The sequence below is a fragment of the Leopardus geoffroyi genome, chromosome A3 (genome assembly GCF_018350155.1).
Source record: "Leopardus geoffroyi isolate Oge1 chromosome A3, O.geoffroyi_Oge1_pat1.0, whole genome shotgun sequence".
Classification (NCBI taxonomy): Eukaryota; Metazoa; Chordata; class Mammalia; order Carnivora; family Felidae; genus Leopardus; species Leopardus geoffroyi.
The window spans coordinates 28075170-28093122 of NC_059336.1; the positions used below are offsets into that span (position 1 = coordinate 28075170).

General features: G+C 53.5%; 1 protein-coding gene across 1 annotated transcript in view; it reads right to left on the reverse strand.

Moving 5' to 3' along the window:
• RSPO4 (R-spondin 4) overlaps nt 1–17953 on the reverse strand; it is a 35226-nt gene that overhangs the window by 2540 nt on the left and 14733 nt on the right. The window contains exons 2-4 of the mRNA XM_045445039.1: nt 3356–3544; nt 2696–2836; nt 751–936 (exon numbers count right to left, since the gene is read on the reverse strand). Of these exons, the coding sequence (XP_045300995.1) occupies nt 751–936; nt 2696–2836; nt 3356–3544 (516 nt within the window). The remainder of the gene's footprint in view (nt 1–750; nt 937–2695; nt 2837–3355; nt 3545–17953) is intronic.

Consider the following 17953-nt stretch of genomic DNA (forward strand, 5'->3'; position numbering starts at 1 on the left):
GTAGAGAACCTTCCGTCTGTCCGTCTGTCCGCGTGGGTGTTTTGGGGGGCCTGGGGTCTTAGTTTCCCCAGTCCCCTCTCAACCTCACCCTCCGTCCCCGGCTGCCCAGCTCTGCTGTCTGCACTCCCAACCCAGACTACAAGTGCTCCTGAAACCAGGCGTGTCCCTGGGCTCGAGTCCTGGCCCCACCACATGCCAGCTGTGTGGCCCCCCCGTGACCTGGCTCCGGGTTCCTTACACTGAAGCGTGACTCTAGATTCCTCTTTGCACACAGACCTACGTTTGGATCCCAGGTCCACACTTTCCTAGCTGCATGACCCCGAGGCAAGTGACAACCTCTCTGGGCCCCGATCTCCTCATCTGTTGAAGGGGGATGGTAACGATTCCACACCATTGAGTCATGGTGCAGATTAAATGACCCGAAGGTGGAGAATTAGCACACTGCCCACGGCAATAGCAGATGCACAGTTAATGCTGGCCCCCTGCGCATTATTGCTACTCACTGTTCACGTCATACCTACCACCCTCCGCGGCCTCTCTTCTCTTTAAGTCAGTGGCTTTAATAGCTGGGACTGACCCCAGCCAGGAAGGACACCGGGGCGGGCGATGCTTAGCCCATGGGAAGGAATGGCTACTCTTGGACTTTCGGGCAGCCTTACAGTCACTATTTGGGCAGGTGATGTCCCCAGCTGCTCAAAGTCCCCCGTGGGCCCTGCCCACTGCAGCCCCGAATGCCGGCCTGGTGCTCACCTGCTGGGCAGGGCCTCTGGATGGGACATTTCCGTGACTCGGACAGCACCTGGCAGGTGTCTGCCTCGTCCTTCCCGGCCCGGCCGGCCTCCCGTACCCGGGTCTCCAGGCCCCAGGCCGAGCCACAGGTCTTCCCGTTGTGCATGCAGGGGCTCCAGCTGCCCCAGGGGCCCAGCTCACATTCTTCTGTTGGGTGGAGACAGACAGACAGACAGACAGATAGACAGTTCTGGTCAGCTGGCAGTGAGTGTCCTTCAGATCCAAGGGCAGGGTCTGAGGGGTCCCGTTCCCTGAACGCCGTCTCCACATGCAAGGGGTTTGTGACTTCTCACAAGGAGCAGAGGGGAGACACTTAAATATCTATTTATGAGAGCCCGGGATGGGCGCTAGACTAAAGCATGCCCAGGCCAGATGCGGCGGGGGGAAGGGGGTGGGGGGTGACCACTGGCTTTAGAGGGGAAGACTTCCCCCAGGAGATGACAGAGGGGCTAAAGGGAGAGGAGGTGATCCAGTGGAACCGGAAGGAAGCACCATGAGGGTAGGCGTGCACAGCCCTGGGGGCCTGGCAGACCGTGTCTGTGGGATGGCAGCTACAGCAGGGGCAGGGTGAAGGCTGGGAGGAGGAGGGCCAGGCAAAGAGGCCAGAAGGTCTGCTGGGAGGCCCTCAGGGCAGAGGCACTGCTTTGACCTTGATCATGTGCCTTTGACGGGCTGTGGAAGGTGGAAGCTGTGCGGTGCTGTTGTGAGGAAAAATGAGGTCATGGGACATGAACGTTCTCAGTAGGAAACAACTTAAAAAAACCCCATATATATATATATATATATATATGTACATATATATCAAATCATATCATATATATATATGAATCAAATGTGAACATATATATTTTTTATATTTATAATATATATTTATATATTTCTATAATAAATATAAATATATAAAATATAAAAACATATAATAGAAATATATTATAAATATATATTATAAATGTATATAAATATATATTTATTAATATAAATATATATTTATAAGTATATATTTATATATTTATATTTACTTATAAATATAAATATATACATTATACATATGTATAAATATATATACATCATAAATATGTATAAATATATATATTATATATTTGTTCACATTTGATTCTTTTAAGAGCCCCTGAGAAGTAGGCAAAGAACAGGGCAGCTATGGGATACCCCCATTTTGCAGATGAGGCCACTGAGGCTTTGAGTAGGTAAGGGGCCCGCTAAGGGAACAGAGAAGGGGGTTCAACATCAGAACACTGTAAGCGTTTCAGACCCGATCGGGCCCAGAAGCCAGGTCTCCAGGCCTGAGAACAACGGTCCTTTTGCTAGATGTGTTGATTTGACCAGCAGGGACTGAGCACCTACTGTGTGCCTCATGCTGTGCTAGGTGCTGAGTGGCAGCGGTGACCAGACCGACTGGCTCTGCCTCCCAGAGTTCACCGCCTAGAAAAGTCAGGCGGGAAGGGCAGGGTGCTCCTGCGGTAACGGGAGGAAGCACAGGCAGGTGCCGGAGCCCAGAGGAGGCATGGGCCCCAGGGGCCTGGGGGGAGCTGGAAGACTTCCTGGAGGAGGTGACTCCTGACCTGAAGCTTGAAGTAGGGGTGGGGAGGTTAGCCAGGCTCAGGGAGGGGCGAAGGGGAGAAGTGAAAAGGATGTGAACCCGGGTCTTATTCCCCAGCAGTACTCTTCTCGTGAACTCTGCTGCCTCCCCCTGGCAAGGACAGCGAAGCCGCTGTCGGTAATAACAGCAAATCACAGTGACGGTACTGGAGGCTCCCTCTGTGTGCCTGACGTCACCTGTTGGGCCTCCAATCACCACGCGACATTCTCTTAAGGTTCTTCCGGCTCTCCTGACGCCCCGCACCGGGCCCTGCAGGGAAGCAGGCGGGGCGAGGAGGCCCCCACTCACCCTGGCACTCCCGCGTGCTGGGCTGGGCCGCGGTGCCCAGCGGGCAGGTGGGCAGACACTTCCCCTTGTACAGGTAGAACCGCCGCTTGCACCGGATGCAGAAGTCCTGGCTGAAGCAGCTCTCACACGTGGCCCCACATTCTGCAACAGAGCCAAGGTCACCTGCAGTGAGGGCGGCTGCCCTCAGAGAGGGCAAGCAGCTCGTCTGATGTCGTCACATAGCAGATCTAGGCTGGGAGTGCGGACTTTCTGCCCCATTTCTATCAAAGCTCGAAGATGGCCATGGTGTGTCCCGGGTCACCATGCAGAGTCAGGACTTAGGACTCCTTTTCTCGCTTGAGCTAGGTCCAGAGGGCGCGAGTTAACACGCCCAAGGCCACACAGCGCATAGGGTGGAGGCGAAGGTTCCCTGCCCCCTTAGCGCTGAGACCAGACAGGACACTGACTTGCTTGCGGCTTCAGAGTCAGCCCGAAACCCCGCCTGAAATCCCAGAGTCTGGGCTCAGGCACAAACCAGTTGCTCTGTGGCCGTGTCGGGTGGGGGGGGGGGGGTTAGGGTTGGGGGGGGTGGAGCCGTGTCGGGGTGGGGGCGGGGGGCGGATATGGGCCCGAGGCCTCAGGGGCCCAGCACGAGCACAGGACAAGGGAGGAACCACGTACTTTTGCACCTGTTGAACTCCTGGCCGCGGACGCCGAAGTAGCCAGAGGGACAGTCATGCACACACTTGCCGTACTGGCGGATACCTTCCCGGCGGATGAACAGGAACAACCTCTGCTGGCACGTGGAACAGCCGTTCTCCTCGGAGCAGATGACGCAGCCCGTGCAGTTGCCCCCCGGACCAGTGCCCGCTGCCAGCCAGGCCGGGGTGGGAGGTGAGGGGGCGGGGGGGGGGGGGGGGAGAGAGAGAGTCAAACCACGTATGTGAGCAGCTCAGACTGCCTCGCGGAGCGTATTGACTGAACACACGGCCACCCAGACGAATGACATTTCCCCCACGGCCAGGTATGATCACGTGACCCCAATCTGGCCACTGGGGTATAAGGGAGAGCGACGCGTGCAACCTCTCAAAAGCTGCCTTAACAAGCACGGTCGGGCCCCGTGTCACCCCCTCCTCCTTCCTGTTGTTGGAACGTGAACATGATGGCCGGAACTCAAGCAGCCATTTTGGACCACGAAGTAGGAACCACGTGTTGGGGATGACAGAGCAAGAAAAGCAAAAGAGCCTGGGTCCCCGAGGTAGAACTGCTGTGCCCTGGACTGCCCTGGACTGTCTGTGCCGACTTACAAGACAGAGAAATCAATGTCTCTTTTGTTTAAACCATTGTTATCGGGAGTTGTCTATAACTCACAGACAAACTTAACCTTCAGGGAAATGGTGTGTATTTTTGAGCGTGTGGGGAGTGGGGTGCACGTGCATGTGGGGGTGGGGGAGACCCTCGGCCCCCTGCGGCGGGTCCGAGCAATACTCCATTCCTGCCTGTCACCACCATCAAGGGCTCCCAACATCATCAAGCATAGCAAGTTGAGGAAAGAAAATTTTTGTTGCCCCAGAATCAGCAACCAGACCCAAAGCTGGGAAGAAGGAGATGGAGAATACTCTAGAAAGAGATCCTCTCCCAGGCTCATGGTGGCGGGGGGGGGGGGGGTGGTCCTTGCTATCCTGGCCATCACCTGATTAAGCTGACCACTTAGAGAGAGGGGCTCATGGGAGACTGGAATTGTCAGCCTGGGGGGGGGGGATTGCTGTGGCTTTCCTTCTGTTCCCAACCCCCAAAACCAAATGAGGAGAGATGTGCTCCTCACAGAGACGGGGTGTCTGCAAAAAGAGGTGACCAGCTTCTCATGCCCCGGGGGGACACTCGCTTGTGTTGGAGCCCTGCAGATCTGCCCCTTTCCAGGCCTCTCTGAGCAGAGAAAAGAGGCCAAGGGAGAGAAGGGCAGGGCTGAGTGGGTGGGCAGCAGTGAAAGAGCCTGCACATCCCTCATGGCAAGCACAAGGGGCTTCTCGGCGGCAAGGGCCCCTTAGAAGTAACCAGGCTTCGGTGCTCTTGCCGTTGCCTTACCCAGGCAGGCTGGTTGATGGCAAGTGTCCCGGTGAGAGGCAGCAAGGGAAACCATGGAAGGCAGGAGCCGAGGAGAGTCAGAAAGTGACCAGGTGTCACGAAGGATCAAGCAGCTTCTTCGAGGTGATTGGGAACACATTAAAAATATATATATATTTTTAATGTTTATTCATTTTGGAGAGAGAGACAGAGCGTGAGCTGGGGGAGGGGCAGCGAGAGAGGGAGACACAGAATCTGAAGCAGGCTCCAGGCTCCAAGCTGTCAGCACAGAGCCCGACGTGGGGCTCGAACTCACCAACTGCGAGATCGTGACCTGAGCCGAAATTGGATGCTTTTCTGCCTGAGCCACCCAGGTGCCCTGGGGACACATTACACTGTTCCACGTTTATACCCCGTTTAAGGTCAGACTGCTTAATACACCAGTTACACACCTCGGCTCACTGAGCCCATGGCCACTCAGCACAGGATGTTCTTGACTTTCCAGCTCTGCCCCCCCTTTCTGTTGGGGCCTGACCTGCCTTTTAGAGGAATTCCCCATTGTGTGAGAGAACCTGGAGAAGGGCCAATCCCGGTGTCCCCCTGGAACAAAAACCAAGGAGGCCAAGCCCTTCTTCAAGTTGGCAGTGACTGGGCATTGACCAATCAGATACTCATTCCCATGACCCCGAGTCCTGGGAGTCGAACAAAGAGAGTAAGGAGGATATGTGGGGATAAGGGTCCAGGTAGAAGCGAGCTGACTGCCCAGACCAGCCTGGGGCCTTTCTGCCTCCCCTCCTTCCCGCTGTGGTGTGGATCCTGCATTTCTCCCAGCCTAATCTCCAGCTGCCTGGATTCTGGGAGCCCCCCACATCCTGCTGCTAACTCCCCTTGCTGTTGCTTACAACTGAGAACCCTCACTAATGTCCCTGGGAAGAACAGAGTCAAGGTTTGCGTGTTTCCAAAGCTGTAGACCCGCAGGAACCTGAGGGCGGAGAGAAGGTGTGATGTCGTAAGAGGGAACCCCCGGGGCCAGAGAGAGAACTTCAGCTGAAAAAACGAACAGAGCCCACACCTCCCGCCCAACGGGAGACAAGTTAAATTCTGATAATACAAAGGGCTGGCAAGAATGAAAGGAAACTTTCCGTTCTGATAGTGTAAACGCTGGAGAAAAATCCAGCAGCATCTAGAACATTTGAGGATGTGCCTTTGCCGAACACAGCCGCTTGACTTGTGGTCTAAACCCTAGAGCAGAGCTTCTCAAATTCTTGTACCAGCCTCTTGGAGGGGGCTTGTTACAACACACGGCGCTGGATTCCACCCCGAGTGTCTGATTCAGTAGATCTGAGGGGGGCGAGGGGGTGCTGAGAATTTGTATTTCTAACTGGTTCCAGGTGATGCTACTCTGTTGCTGCTGGTCCCTGACTATGCTCTCAGAGCCACTGACACAGAGACACTCTGGTGTCTGTGCCCAGAGAGACATGAACGGAGATGTTCACTGCAGCATCACTGAAGAGCAAACAGTTGCAAAAACCCGGGTATCAAAAGAAGAGAGAAACACAGCTGGCACGCAGCCATATACGCTCGCCACATTCCACATCCAGGACCCATGATAAATGCCTGAGGCTGAGTTGTAGCTGTCATTATGGATACATTTCAAAGACGATGCTGAGAGCAAAGAAAGCAAACGGCATAATGAACATAATGAATCCCGCAGGAAGAGACCATTCGTAGCAAGTTCCAAACTCTGCAAAGCAATACTCCGGGTCATTTACGATACTTAAATTTGTATTAAGAGTAAAAGACACAGGGGACCGATGAAACACTGAATTCAGAATGTGGCTCCTCCTCCGAGGTGAGGTGAGAAGTGGGAAAGGGGATTCAGGAAGAAGGCTGGAGACTTCTCTTGAATCTGTAGTATTTAATTTCTGAAAATCTGAAACAAATACGAAAATGGCAATATTTGCTACAAGTGGCTGGCAGGTGTACAAATGTCCATTATGTTTTTTATTCTGGCCGGTAGGGTTGAGCTACTTTACAATAAAAATATACTTTAAAAAATGTTTAGCCTCTATTGTGTGTGTGGGTTGGGGGAGGGAAAAGGGGGGAGAGGACATCTAATCCTACCCCTCCCAGCTTCCTTCCCCAAGCCCTGGCCCATCCTCAAGCTGAGGCCTTGGGCAGGGAACGGTGACAGAAGTTCTGAGAGCCGTGGAGACCTGCAGCCATGAGAGCTATGCGAGTTGTCCTCCCTCCCCCCATGTTCATTCTCCCTCCTCCTCAGTAACGGAACCCTCCTGTTTAGCGAATTAATGTCTTCCAAGAATAAAGACTACATTTCCCAGGCTCCTTTGCAGTGGTATGGGATGATACATCTAAGTTCTGACCAATGGGCTTCCAGTGGGAGTGTCCTGTGCCACCAGCCAACTGACCTGCAAAGAAGAGCTGCTCTATTTTCCTCCCCTTCTTTGTGGGCCTGCGGGGACTGCAGACTTGGAGGCAGGAGCCAGGGCAGGTGCAGGCGGCAGAGGGACCTGGCAGAGAGACCACGGCGAGGCCATACTAGCCCAGGGCAGTCTACCTCACATTCTCGTTTGGGAGAGGGAGGAAAGTGTCAATCCTCTTGGTTAAGCCATGAGGACCGCATGATAACGACTGATGATGTGGGCTTTTCATCAACCATGCAGGTGGTCACAGAGTGACGTCAGTGGAGACCAGGGTACCTCCCCCCAGTGCTTTGATGCTATGAAATGCCGCTGGACCTGAGATGCAGCCCCACCAACAAAGGGCAAAGGGACCCTCAATCGGCTTGAGGCGATCTCTGCCGCTTGGCAGAACAGGAGTTCAAATTAGAAGTTATGTTCAGTTACAGAAAAACAAAATCGTATTTCCTGCACACTGAGCGTGTGGACATACTCACACCCCAACTTGGGGGTCCTTGTCCACAATGCAGGGGAGGAAACAGGCTCAAAGAGGCGAAAGACACTCTCAGGGTCCTGCAGAATCAGTGGAGGCAGGGACCCACGGCAGTCAGCCCCCGCTGCCCTCTTGGAGCATTTTGTTCAGGGATCCACTCTGTCAGGCAGAGCCCGGGGCCACGGGGATGAGCCACACATGCCCCCTGCCGTTATGGGACCTCACAGCCTGGTGGGAGGGCTGAAGCCCACAGAAGTGGCAGACGGGCAAAGTAAAACTTCTTCCAGTCTCTGGGAAGAGCTTCGGGATCATTCGCCTGACCCCTGCAGTTTCACTGGGGATCCTGAGGCCAGAAGGGGTGGAGCCTTCCCCAAGGTCAGGCAGCCAAGCAGCAAATAAGCCCCAATTAGAGCTACAGCACTATTTGTAGAGTGATATCTTGACATGCCGAAGACAAAAGAACCTGATGAGGACCCTCCCCTGACCTCGGAGGGTGTGTGTGTGTGTGTGTGTGTGTGTGTGTGTGTGCGCGCGCGCGTGCGCGCACATGGGTGCACACATAGGGGACAGATGTCATTAGCATCTTTCAACCCCAGGTGGTTCTGCCTCCTCCTGCATCCTTGGTCCTGGTGGTTGGCTAGGATGCCCTCTAGTGCCTCTATGTTGTAATGACTTTAAATTGGGATGGTCTGTGGCTTTTCATCACATCTCTAGAACGTGTTGGAAAGAGCAATGCTATTTCTCCCCTCCCCAAGGTCATGGCTGTAGAGACAAGATAATGCTATGAATCATAAGTGATGACAACTAGAATTTGTACCATGCTGCTTTAGAAAGACCCAAACTTGATAGTTCTTAAACTTGACTGTGTGTAAGAATCCCCAGGGAGGCTTGGTCTGAGCCCAGGAATGTGCATTACAGTAAGTCCAAAATAAATGTGATAGGCGTTCTGGATGTGTCTTTCCTGCTCACGGTTGCCTTTCCCTGAGAAGCAGACCTGGCAACCAAGCTTGGATTGCATGACCCTGTCCCCTGGCCAGTGGTGGACGGACTGAACTAGGGACTGACAGCCCTTCCTAGCTGGGCCCATTAGACCACCTCTCTTGAGAATTTTGACGTTGGGCCACCAGAAAATGGTCTGGGCTGGCCTCTTGACCTGAGGACATTTGCAGGAGGGCAAGGCAGTGCCCAAGTGTGAGAAGCTTTGGCGGACACTAGCATCTGTGGCCCCTCTCTTTGCTAATAGAGACCCCATCCTTCCACACTCTCTGACTTTGAGGTTCACATAGAGTCTCTCCACCCAGACGCACTTAATCCAGACTTGGGCAATCACCACACTGGGTGCCCTTGACTACAGTGGTTGGTTTGGACATAGGCACGTGTCTCGACAAGAGCTAGGCTTGAGATTTTTTTTGGGGGGGTGGTGGTGGTGGTGGTTAACAGGTGTGTGTATGTGTGCATGTGCATGGGTTTTCTTTTCCGCTCTGTTGGGATTTGGAAAGATGGTGACCCCTGAAGGCTCCCTCAAGGCTGGGCTCAGCCCATAGCTCCAAGCTCCAAGCTCCATAGCTTTTCACCTAAGCTAGCTCTCCTCCTGTCAACTCACAATCAGAACGATGAAGCTCACCAGGTATGTGGGCCTCTGCTTCAGCAAGGCCAAGGGGCCTGGACCGCCGGCCACCCAGCCTGACTGCCATGGCTCCCCACGGGCCCTCGGGTTCTAGGGAGCACACTTTGAAAGCCCCTGGATTCTTCCACACCTCAGCTGGATCCTGGACTTCATCACTGGCCTCTCCCAGCTCAGACGCACATTTCTAAATGAAAGCATTTGAGTTCAACTTGCAACACCCCCTGGGTTTTTTTTTGGGGGGGAGGGGAGCATCAGAGAGGATGACACCCCAGTGAGTTCCTGTATCAACTGTCTCCCATGATCACAGCCATCCTCCCCCAGTCAAAACACCAGGCCCAAAATGCATGGCCCTGTTTTCCTCCAGCAGTTGGAGGGGTTTCGGATGACATGTGAGTCCCTTCGTCTTTCCCCGAGAAAATGACAGCAGAATGGATGACATCGGGCTTGGCAGTTTACCGAGAGACGCAGGCTAGTAACAACTCTGAGCGCATGCGTGAGCCCAGGCTTGGGTGATCCATTCATTCATTCGTCCGTGCATCCAACCAATGTGACTCTGTCAGATCCAGTGCTAGGAGCTCAATGGTTATGAGCTTTGGGGGACAGCTGTGTGACTGGGGGCAAAGCGCTTTAACTCTGAGCTCAGTTATTCTCATGTAAATGGGGGTGATGATGCTTATCTTGCAGGGTTCTTGTGATTGAGGGAGGTGGTCCATGAAAACCACTTGGCTTTGAGCTCAGCACATAGCAGCCCCCGCCCCCCATAAACGGCAGCCATTGTTGTTATATTGAAGCCATGACCAGTTTTGTGCCCTCAAAAAGCTAAGGACGTGTGTTACGGTGCAGGTGCCCAGGTTCCAATCCTGGCTTCACCACTCATGGAGTGACCTTGGGCACAGACGCCCCATCATCTGTGGGCCTCAGTTTCTCCATCTGAAAATCTGTGGTGGCAATTCCTACCCTCATGGGCCTTGCTAGGAGGTGTGTGCAAACAAACCAGCAAGCGCCTGGCACGTAGTAGGTGCTTCTTTATAAGTGTAAGTTCCTTTCCTGTTCCCTCACTGTCACGGGCCCAGGGTGGGATGTCAGTCCACATTTGGACCCGCCTCCCTCTCACAGGTGGGCAGACGGAGACCAGAAGGGTTGGTGAACAGCAGGGTCCAGGGAGATGGTCTGGAAGGTGAGAAGCTCAGGGCAGACGTGAGGAGGCAGCTTTGGTCTTGGGTGAAGGGCAATTTTATCCTTTCTGTGGGGATCAGGCAGTGACCTGTGTCTTCCAACAAGGGTTCCCAATCTCGGGGTGACCGCATCCTGAGAACACCCCCAGGCGCCCTGTTGCAAGAGGAGTCAATGGCTCAACATTCGCAAGTGATCTCCATATTTTTTTTCCATTTGGGAATTTCAAGTGGAGTCAAGGTCACCTCTGCCATATCATGCCTCCCACCCACCTTCAGCCTGCAGAGCTTTCCTGGAAGGGGCCAAAAGGCACAGGGTGACATCTACGACCCTGAAAGTTACGTGCCCTCCCAGGCAGGCTTATGTCCTCAGCAGCCCACAGCGAGTCTGAAACACCCTCAATACCCAAGTCAAGAACTCCAGCCCCACACTTAAAAAACAAAACAAAAGCCCCCCAAAAACCCTACCCTAATTTGAATAGATTGCTAACATTTAAAAAATCAGATTTCACATAAAAAGCGGGAATTTGGACTTCTCTGGAAAAAGCCAGCCTATCTGCCAACACTGTGCCTGCATTCCCTCAAGGCAATACTCGGTTGAAGTTACCTAGATGGGACACAGGCTCGCCACTCTGCCCCACAATTTCCTTTACTTACCCCTGCCGCTGAGGGCAAAGGTCAGCTGCTCTGGGTTATCATCCTTGAGCTTCTGTTTATGTTATACCCACTTCACTCACTGATGCTAGAAAGCAATGTAGAGCAGGGGTTCCCAAACCTGGGCATGCATCAGATTCACCTTGGACTTATGAAAGGACAGGTGGCTGCGGTGCCTGGGTGGCTCAGTCAGTTAAGCATCTAACTTCAGCTCAGGTCATGATCTCGCGGTTCGTGGGTTCGAGCCCTGCATTGGGCTCTGTGCTGACAGCTCAGAGCCTGGAGCCTGCTTCGGATTCTGTATCTCTCTCTCTCTCTCTCTCTCTCAAAAATAAATAAAACATTTTAAAAGATTTTAAAAATTAAAGCACAGATGGCTGAGCCTCCCCCAGAGTTGTGGATGCAGCAGATCTGGGCAGGGCTTGAGAACGTGCATCGCTAACAGGTTCCCAGGGGATGCGGGCGCTGCTTGAAGACTGGAGGAGGGTTAAGAGCCAGACTCTGTGGGTTCAAATCCCAGTTCTGCCCCTTATCCTTGCCCAGGTGTCCTTGAGCCTCTCTGTGCTTCAGTTTCCCCACCTGCAAAACAGGCATCAGACTGGCTGAGCTTACAGTGAATGTCGTAAGGACCTGGTAAGCCCTGACACCGATGAGCGACTCAGGAATATTACTATCACCGCCTACCATGCGTTCGTGGCTGTTTGTGATTCGGGACTTGCTTGGGCAATCAGTGCAGAACGTTTTATTTTGATGTCAACATTTTTGGGGGTAGAGTTTCTTCCTAACTGGGGTGTGCCCGGGGAACTGTGTCTTGCGTGAGAACATCATGTGTCATGGTCGACAGAGGATTTAACACAGCTGTCCTGAAGCTCTCCCTGGGGGTGAGAAGGATGGGGGTGGAAAGAGAATGCCACCCCCTGCCCCGAGGCAGTGCAACCTGAGGAGGGCCAGTCCCCACCCTGGGTCAGTCCTGCTCTGTCCCAGGGGAGGATCCAGACCATTGTAGGGGGGCCCCACGCAGACAGCGCTGGGCAGTGCGTCCTCTGATCCCTGCCTGGCAAGTGGGGGACACATGTCACCGATGACCAAAGGAAATAAACAACATGTGGGCTCCCGCCTGTCCACTCCGGCCACCACATATGGGAGGCAGTCGCCGCTGCTGGAAGCTGGCTCAGAGGAGCCCCGCGGCACATCCCTGCCTGGAGGGCAGATTGCACCATCCCGGCAAGGGATGGACCCTGGAGATGACTCCCAGCTTGTAGTCTCCCACGGGGTGCAGGGCTAAAGGTCTCCAGCCCACTGGCCTCTTCTCAGTACCCAGGGGGCACCTAGAGGGCCACACACTCAGCAGAATGTTAAGGTGGGCTTGGCTTTGGAGCCTGACAACCACCGCTTCCTGGCTGGGTGATCTTGGGCAAGTGGCTTCACTACTCTGAACCTCAGTGTCCTGCAAAATGGGGACAACGGCGGCAACCAGCTCCCAGGCACTTGTCGGTGTGACGTGAGCTCATCCACGCAAAGTGCTCACCACAACTCAGGGCAGACGGAAGAGTGCTATTTTGTTACTTGATTTATGCGAGATGCCTGGGAGGCACCCAAGGTGCTCCCTTGAGGGCTGGCGCCTAGTTTGGAGTGTTCTTCAAGTCGCCCTTGCCTTGCACCTGTTCTCAGGGAGCCTGCAGTCTGGGTGGGAGGACCAGGCTCATGTATCGTAAAGGAAGCTGATGGGGTCTCTTTTCCTCCACTGAAGGGTGAGCCCCAGGAGGGCGGGGATAAACCCCAGCACCGCCCACAGACGAGTCAGCACCTTGCTTCTGCTCATCCCAGCTATCCTGGCCAATGTTGCACCTCTCTGCCTTATTCTTTTTCGTAGCTGCTCACCGTTCCATGTGGGGATGCTGCAAAAGGCATTTAAGTGCGATCATCATACCCACTTCAGAGACGAGGAAACTGAGGTTCAGGGCACCGCTGCTGCTTGTCCGAGGTCACTTAGTAAGAGGTGGAGCGGACAGCCAGACCCAAGCAGGGCGACTGCAGAACCCGAAGGCTTCATCTTAAGGCCACACCTCCTCCCGGGTGCCAGGGTATCCCACCCCCCCTTTAATCCTCCACAATGAATAACACGTCCCCCTACTACGGTCTTTGCTAAGTTTCCAGTGCTGTGCTAAGGCCGCTGCCGCCTTCCACGTCCATTTGACCTTGACTGAGGCAGGAAGTTGGCCCTGGCCACACAAGTGCAGGCTGTCCAGGGACTGAGCCCGCCCCTTTTGCACGTCTCATTCATTCCCCCCCTTTGCCATGCTCACCCCCGTGACACAGAACAGCACACACGCCTGTCTCCCCGTCCCTTCCAAATTCTCTCTGGGGGTTTCTCTTGCTGTCCCCACCAGGGCTTTGGGAGGTAGGGAAGTGCTCTGCTCCCCTCCCCCCAGGTCAGAATCCAGAAGGAATCCTTTACCGACGTTGGCTTACATGGGCGGGGGAAGACAGGATTCACACCCACATCTGTTCTTTCCCAGCCCCTGGTGATCCTCAGATTTAAATCCACATAGAATCATCCGGGGCTGCTTATCAAAAGCAGAGGGCATCACCACCTCTCAATATAGGGGGGTTGGTTTAAAGACTGTGGTGCTGTGCCAGGTGCTGTATTTGTATGAACTCAGATGCTCTTCAAAATCCACACTGCGAGGTCAGCCAGGGCTTCCCAAACACTGATGCCGCACACAAAAGTGCCCAGGGATCTTGGGTTCAAGTGTAGATTTTGATGCCAAAGGTCTGGGTGGGGTCTGAGATTCTGCTTTCCTACAAAGCTCCCCAGGGACGTGGATGGTGCTGGTCCTTGACCTCATCTTAAGAACCAAGGGGGTTGGTGCTGTTCTCACCCCTCGTTATACAGGTGAGGACACTGAGGCTCTTAGGCCAACCAGTGTAAGCAGCAGAGCTCAACAGAGTCCCCAGATAGTGCTACCTTGCTCCAGCGGCCTTGATGGTGGCTGAGGGGTGGGGGTAATATTTGGAAGGGGCAACCCAGCTCCTCTTAGCACTCATTGGAGGGCTTTCCCAAGTGGCGTGAGTTGGGGACAGTCCCTACCAAGCTCAGCCAGGCAGGAAGGGGAGGGACTGGGGTTGTATGTGTGGAGCGCGCGCGCGCGCGCGCGCGCGCGCGCGTGTGTGTGTGTGTGTGTGTGCGCGCGCGCGCGGTGCTGCTGGGACAATGAGGGGTGTGTGCCGGCAGGTGAAACGCACATCAAAAGGATTCCAGTGCTCAGGGGTGAAGCATGAAATCCTCACCCTGTGCCAGCCCTGCCTGGCCCTCCTGCCAGGTAAGGGGGAGGGAGGTGGACACAGTCCAGAGAGGTCTGCTCGTGCCCGGCCTCCCAACTCTCATCGAACCAAATCTCCGCTTCCCTGTCCCTCAACGACCCTCCCTGGACCCAGCAGATGTATTCTGCCCTCCATTACCCACTCGCTAAGGGCGGCCACACTTGTGTTCCTGGGGGAGCCCTGTGGGAGCCGATCAGCCCAAAGCAGCGCTAGTGACCTTCAGAAAAATCGTCATTTTACAATCACTTGCAAAAAAAAAAAAAAGAAAGAAAAAAGGATTATTATTGGATCCTGCATCACTCAGCAAGCAGCACTGGGGGTGGGAGCAGCCGGCTGAGACCGGGACCAGGCAGAGACAGTCCTATGTTCCAGGTGGCTTCCCTGGGACCCACATCTCCCCAGAGGTCAGCACCCCACCATCCATGCATAGAATCATCATGGAGCTGCTCTGACTGTGAAACTGTCAGCAAATCAATCTGCCTACGGAACTGTCACAAAACCGTCTTGGGTGTGAAGGTGTCGTAATGTTGTCAAGCATGTGAAACTGTGTAAGAACTTGTCTCGCGATTGTCCTACGTGTGAGACGGTCACAAAATTGTCAAGTAGATGCGGTTGCCATTCTTTTGGGAAAAAGTATCGAGAAAACGGTTCCTTTTCTTTTCCAGCTACAGGGACTGGTGGTTTGTTGTGGTGGGTGGCCTGGAACAAGCTGCTGGAATGCTCCGTGCCTCAGTTTCTTCTTCTGTAGTTACCTCATTGGGATATTTTGAGGGTCAAATGCATTCTGCTCAAAATGGTGCAGAGTAGGTCCTCAAGAAATCTCATGATCCTTCCCATGAACGGAGTCTCCCTGAAGTGGGTGCGTTTCTGGCTTGCTCACGGCCATAGCCCTAGTACCTGGCAGAGTAGATGCCTGGTACACAGTAGGTGCTCAGTACTTGTAGGGTGGGGAGTGGACTCAGACAGCTCCTGGCTCCCTCCAGTTCTGGTTCTGTATGGTTTGCTGTGTGACCTTGGGCAGGTCTCTTGCCTCTCTGATCCTCTCTAAACCTACTTGGCTGCTCTAAAGTACCCTGAGACCTGCGTATAAAGTAGCAGGCAGAACTGGGGTTCAATCAACACTAGCTGTTAATTACCTTTCCCTCCCCTGGGGAGCTTATGATTCCCCGTTGCTCTTTATTTGCGGAGGCCCCTCCTGGCTCTTTGAGAGGCTATAAAACTTCAGCTCTGGCTGAGTAGGAGGACATCTGCAGCGTCTGGTGGGACATGTCCAGCCAATATTGGCACCCCGATGCCATATGCCGTGGGTAGGGGGCAATGCCCACTGGGCTAAACCAGGAGCCTCCCGCAAGCCCTGAAGAGGATGTGAGTGCCAGGATTCCATGGAAGGTAGGGGAAACTTTCTAAGAGGAACTAGAAAGCCTGGATTCCTAAGATTCACTGGAGAAAGGTACCAGGTTTGACATAAGCAACCTCCTTTACTTTGTCCTGTTGAAGTCCTGTGAGGCACAGAGCACAGGGCTAGGAACCAGGACCGTGGTACCCGTCTCGGCGTGGACTCAGACTCCGTGTATGATCTTGGCAGAGTTCCTCCTCGCCCCACGCCTCAGTTTCCCCAGCAGAAAACGAAAGGGTTGGTCTTGATAAGGGGCTTTCAAAATATTTTCTGCTACACAACGTGGATGGAACTGGAGAGTGTGATGCTAAGTGAAATAAGCCATACAGAGAAAGACAGATACCAAATGGTTTCACTCTTATGTGGAGCCTGAGAAACTTAACAGGAACCCATGGGGGAGAGGGAGGAAAAAAGAAAAAAAAAAAAAAAAAAAAGAGGTTAGAGTGGGAGAGAGCCAAAGCATAAGAGACTGTTAAAAACTGAGAACAAACTGAGGGTTGATGGGGGGTGGGAGGGAGGAGAGGGTGGGTGATGGGTATTGAGGAGGGCACCTTTTGGGATGAGCACTGGGTGTTGTATGGAAACCAATTTGACAATAAATTTCATATATTAAAAAAAAATATATTTTCTGCTACAAAGCCTTCTTTTCCCCAGAAGGATATGAGATATGGGCATTCAGTTAACAGGGCAGGAAAGAACAGAGCTGCTTGGGTTGAAATCTGGATGGGTGTGAGAGTGAGGATCTTGAACCCGGTCCTTTTGGGTCCCTTCACCCCCTCCTGGAGGCAGCCCCTGAGGGCTTGGACCATCTCTAAGGACCTTCGAGCCCCAAAGTCCCACAGTTCCAGTGGCGGCAGGACAGGTGGCACAGCAGCCAGCAGACAGCCTGGGTTCAAACCTCAAACCAACCTCTCTGGGCCTCAGTTTCCCCATCTGTAAACCCGTGTCGGGCAGACGGTAGACGTGTGGCAGCGGGACGTCTGTGAGCAGCGTGGAGCCCCTACATGGCCAGACTCTGTCGCCATAACCCGGTGAGGTGTTAGTATCTTCCCTTACAGACAAAGAAGTTAAGGCACAGAGAAGGTAAGTGAGGTGCCCAGAATCACACAGCTGATGAGCGGCAAGCTGCGATTTAAGGCCAGGCAGTCTTAGCAACTGGTGGCTGTTATTGAGTATTAGGGAGAATCTAGCCCTCAGAACAGGCCCAACATAAACACCCTCCTCACCTCATAAAATTAAGCCCAAGGAAGCCTTGGGTAGATGATCAGCACTCAGCACAGAGAAATCCTAGGGCCCCACTGCCAGTAAGCACCAGGGAAGGGGACCAGCCCTAAAAGTCAGGGCTGTCAGGGTTCCAGCAACAGCCCCAGCCCCTCTCAACCAGCACCCCCCTGGGGATCAGGAGGTTCCGAGGGGTGACAGAGTCGAGAATCCAGTCTGGGCCTCCAGGCAAGCGCTAAGCATCTTCGTGGACCCAATTCTGGGTCTGGTCTCTTCCCACAGGCTCCCTTCCCCTCTCGAATCCTAGCAGGAGGGAGAGAGCCCCAGATGTAGCCTCCTGCCTCAGATCTTTGGGTCCTAGGGCAAGTCCCTCCCTGTTTCTGAGCCTCGGTTTCTCCATCTGTCAAAACCCATTGTGTGGAAGGGTCCAGTATGAATTTACACATCCATCCATCTGACAGGCATTTCTTAAATACCTATGAGGTACCACACCCTTTCCTAGACTCCAGGAACATAGGGGTAAAACAGGAAACAAAAAACCCCATCTCATTTGCTTTTGTTCGACTTATTAAAGTTAAAAGACAAATCACAGAGGGGCGCCTGGGTGGCTCAGTCCCTTAAGCCTCTGACTTCGGCTCAGCCCATGATCTCAAGGTTCTTGAGTTCGAGCCCCGCGTCAGCTCGGTGCTGACTGCTCAGAGCCTGGAGCCTGCTTCGGAGTCTGTGGCTCCCTCTCTCTCTGCTCCTCCCCTACTCATGCTCTGTCTCTCCCTCTCCTTCAAAAATAAATAAAAACATTAAAAAAAAAAAAAAGGGAGACAAATCACAGACCTGTGGAAACATTTTAGAACGATGCACAGAATGATTCTAGATTGGAAGGTAGATTTCCCAGGCTCTCTGTCTTACTC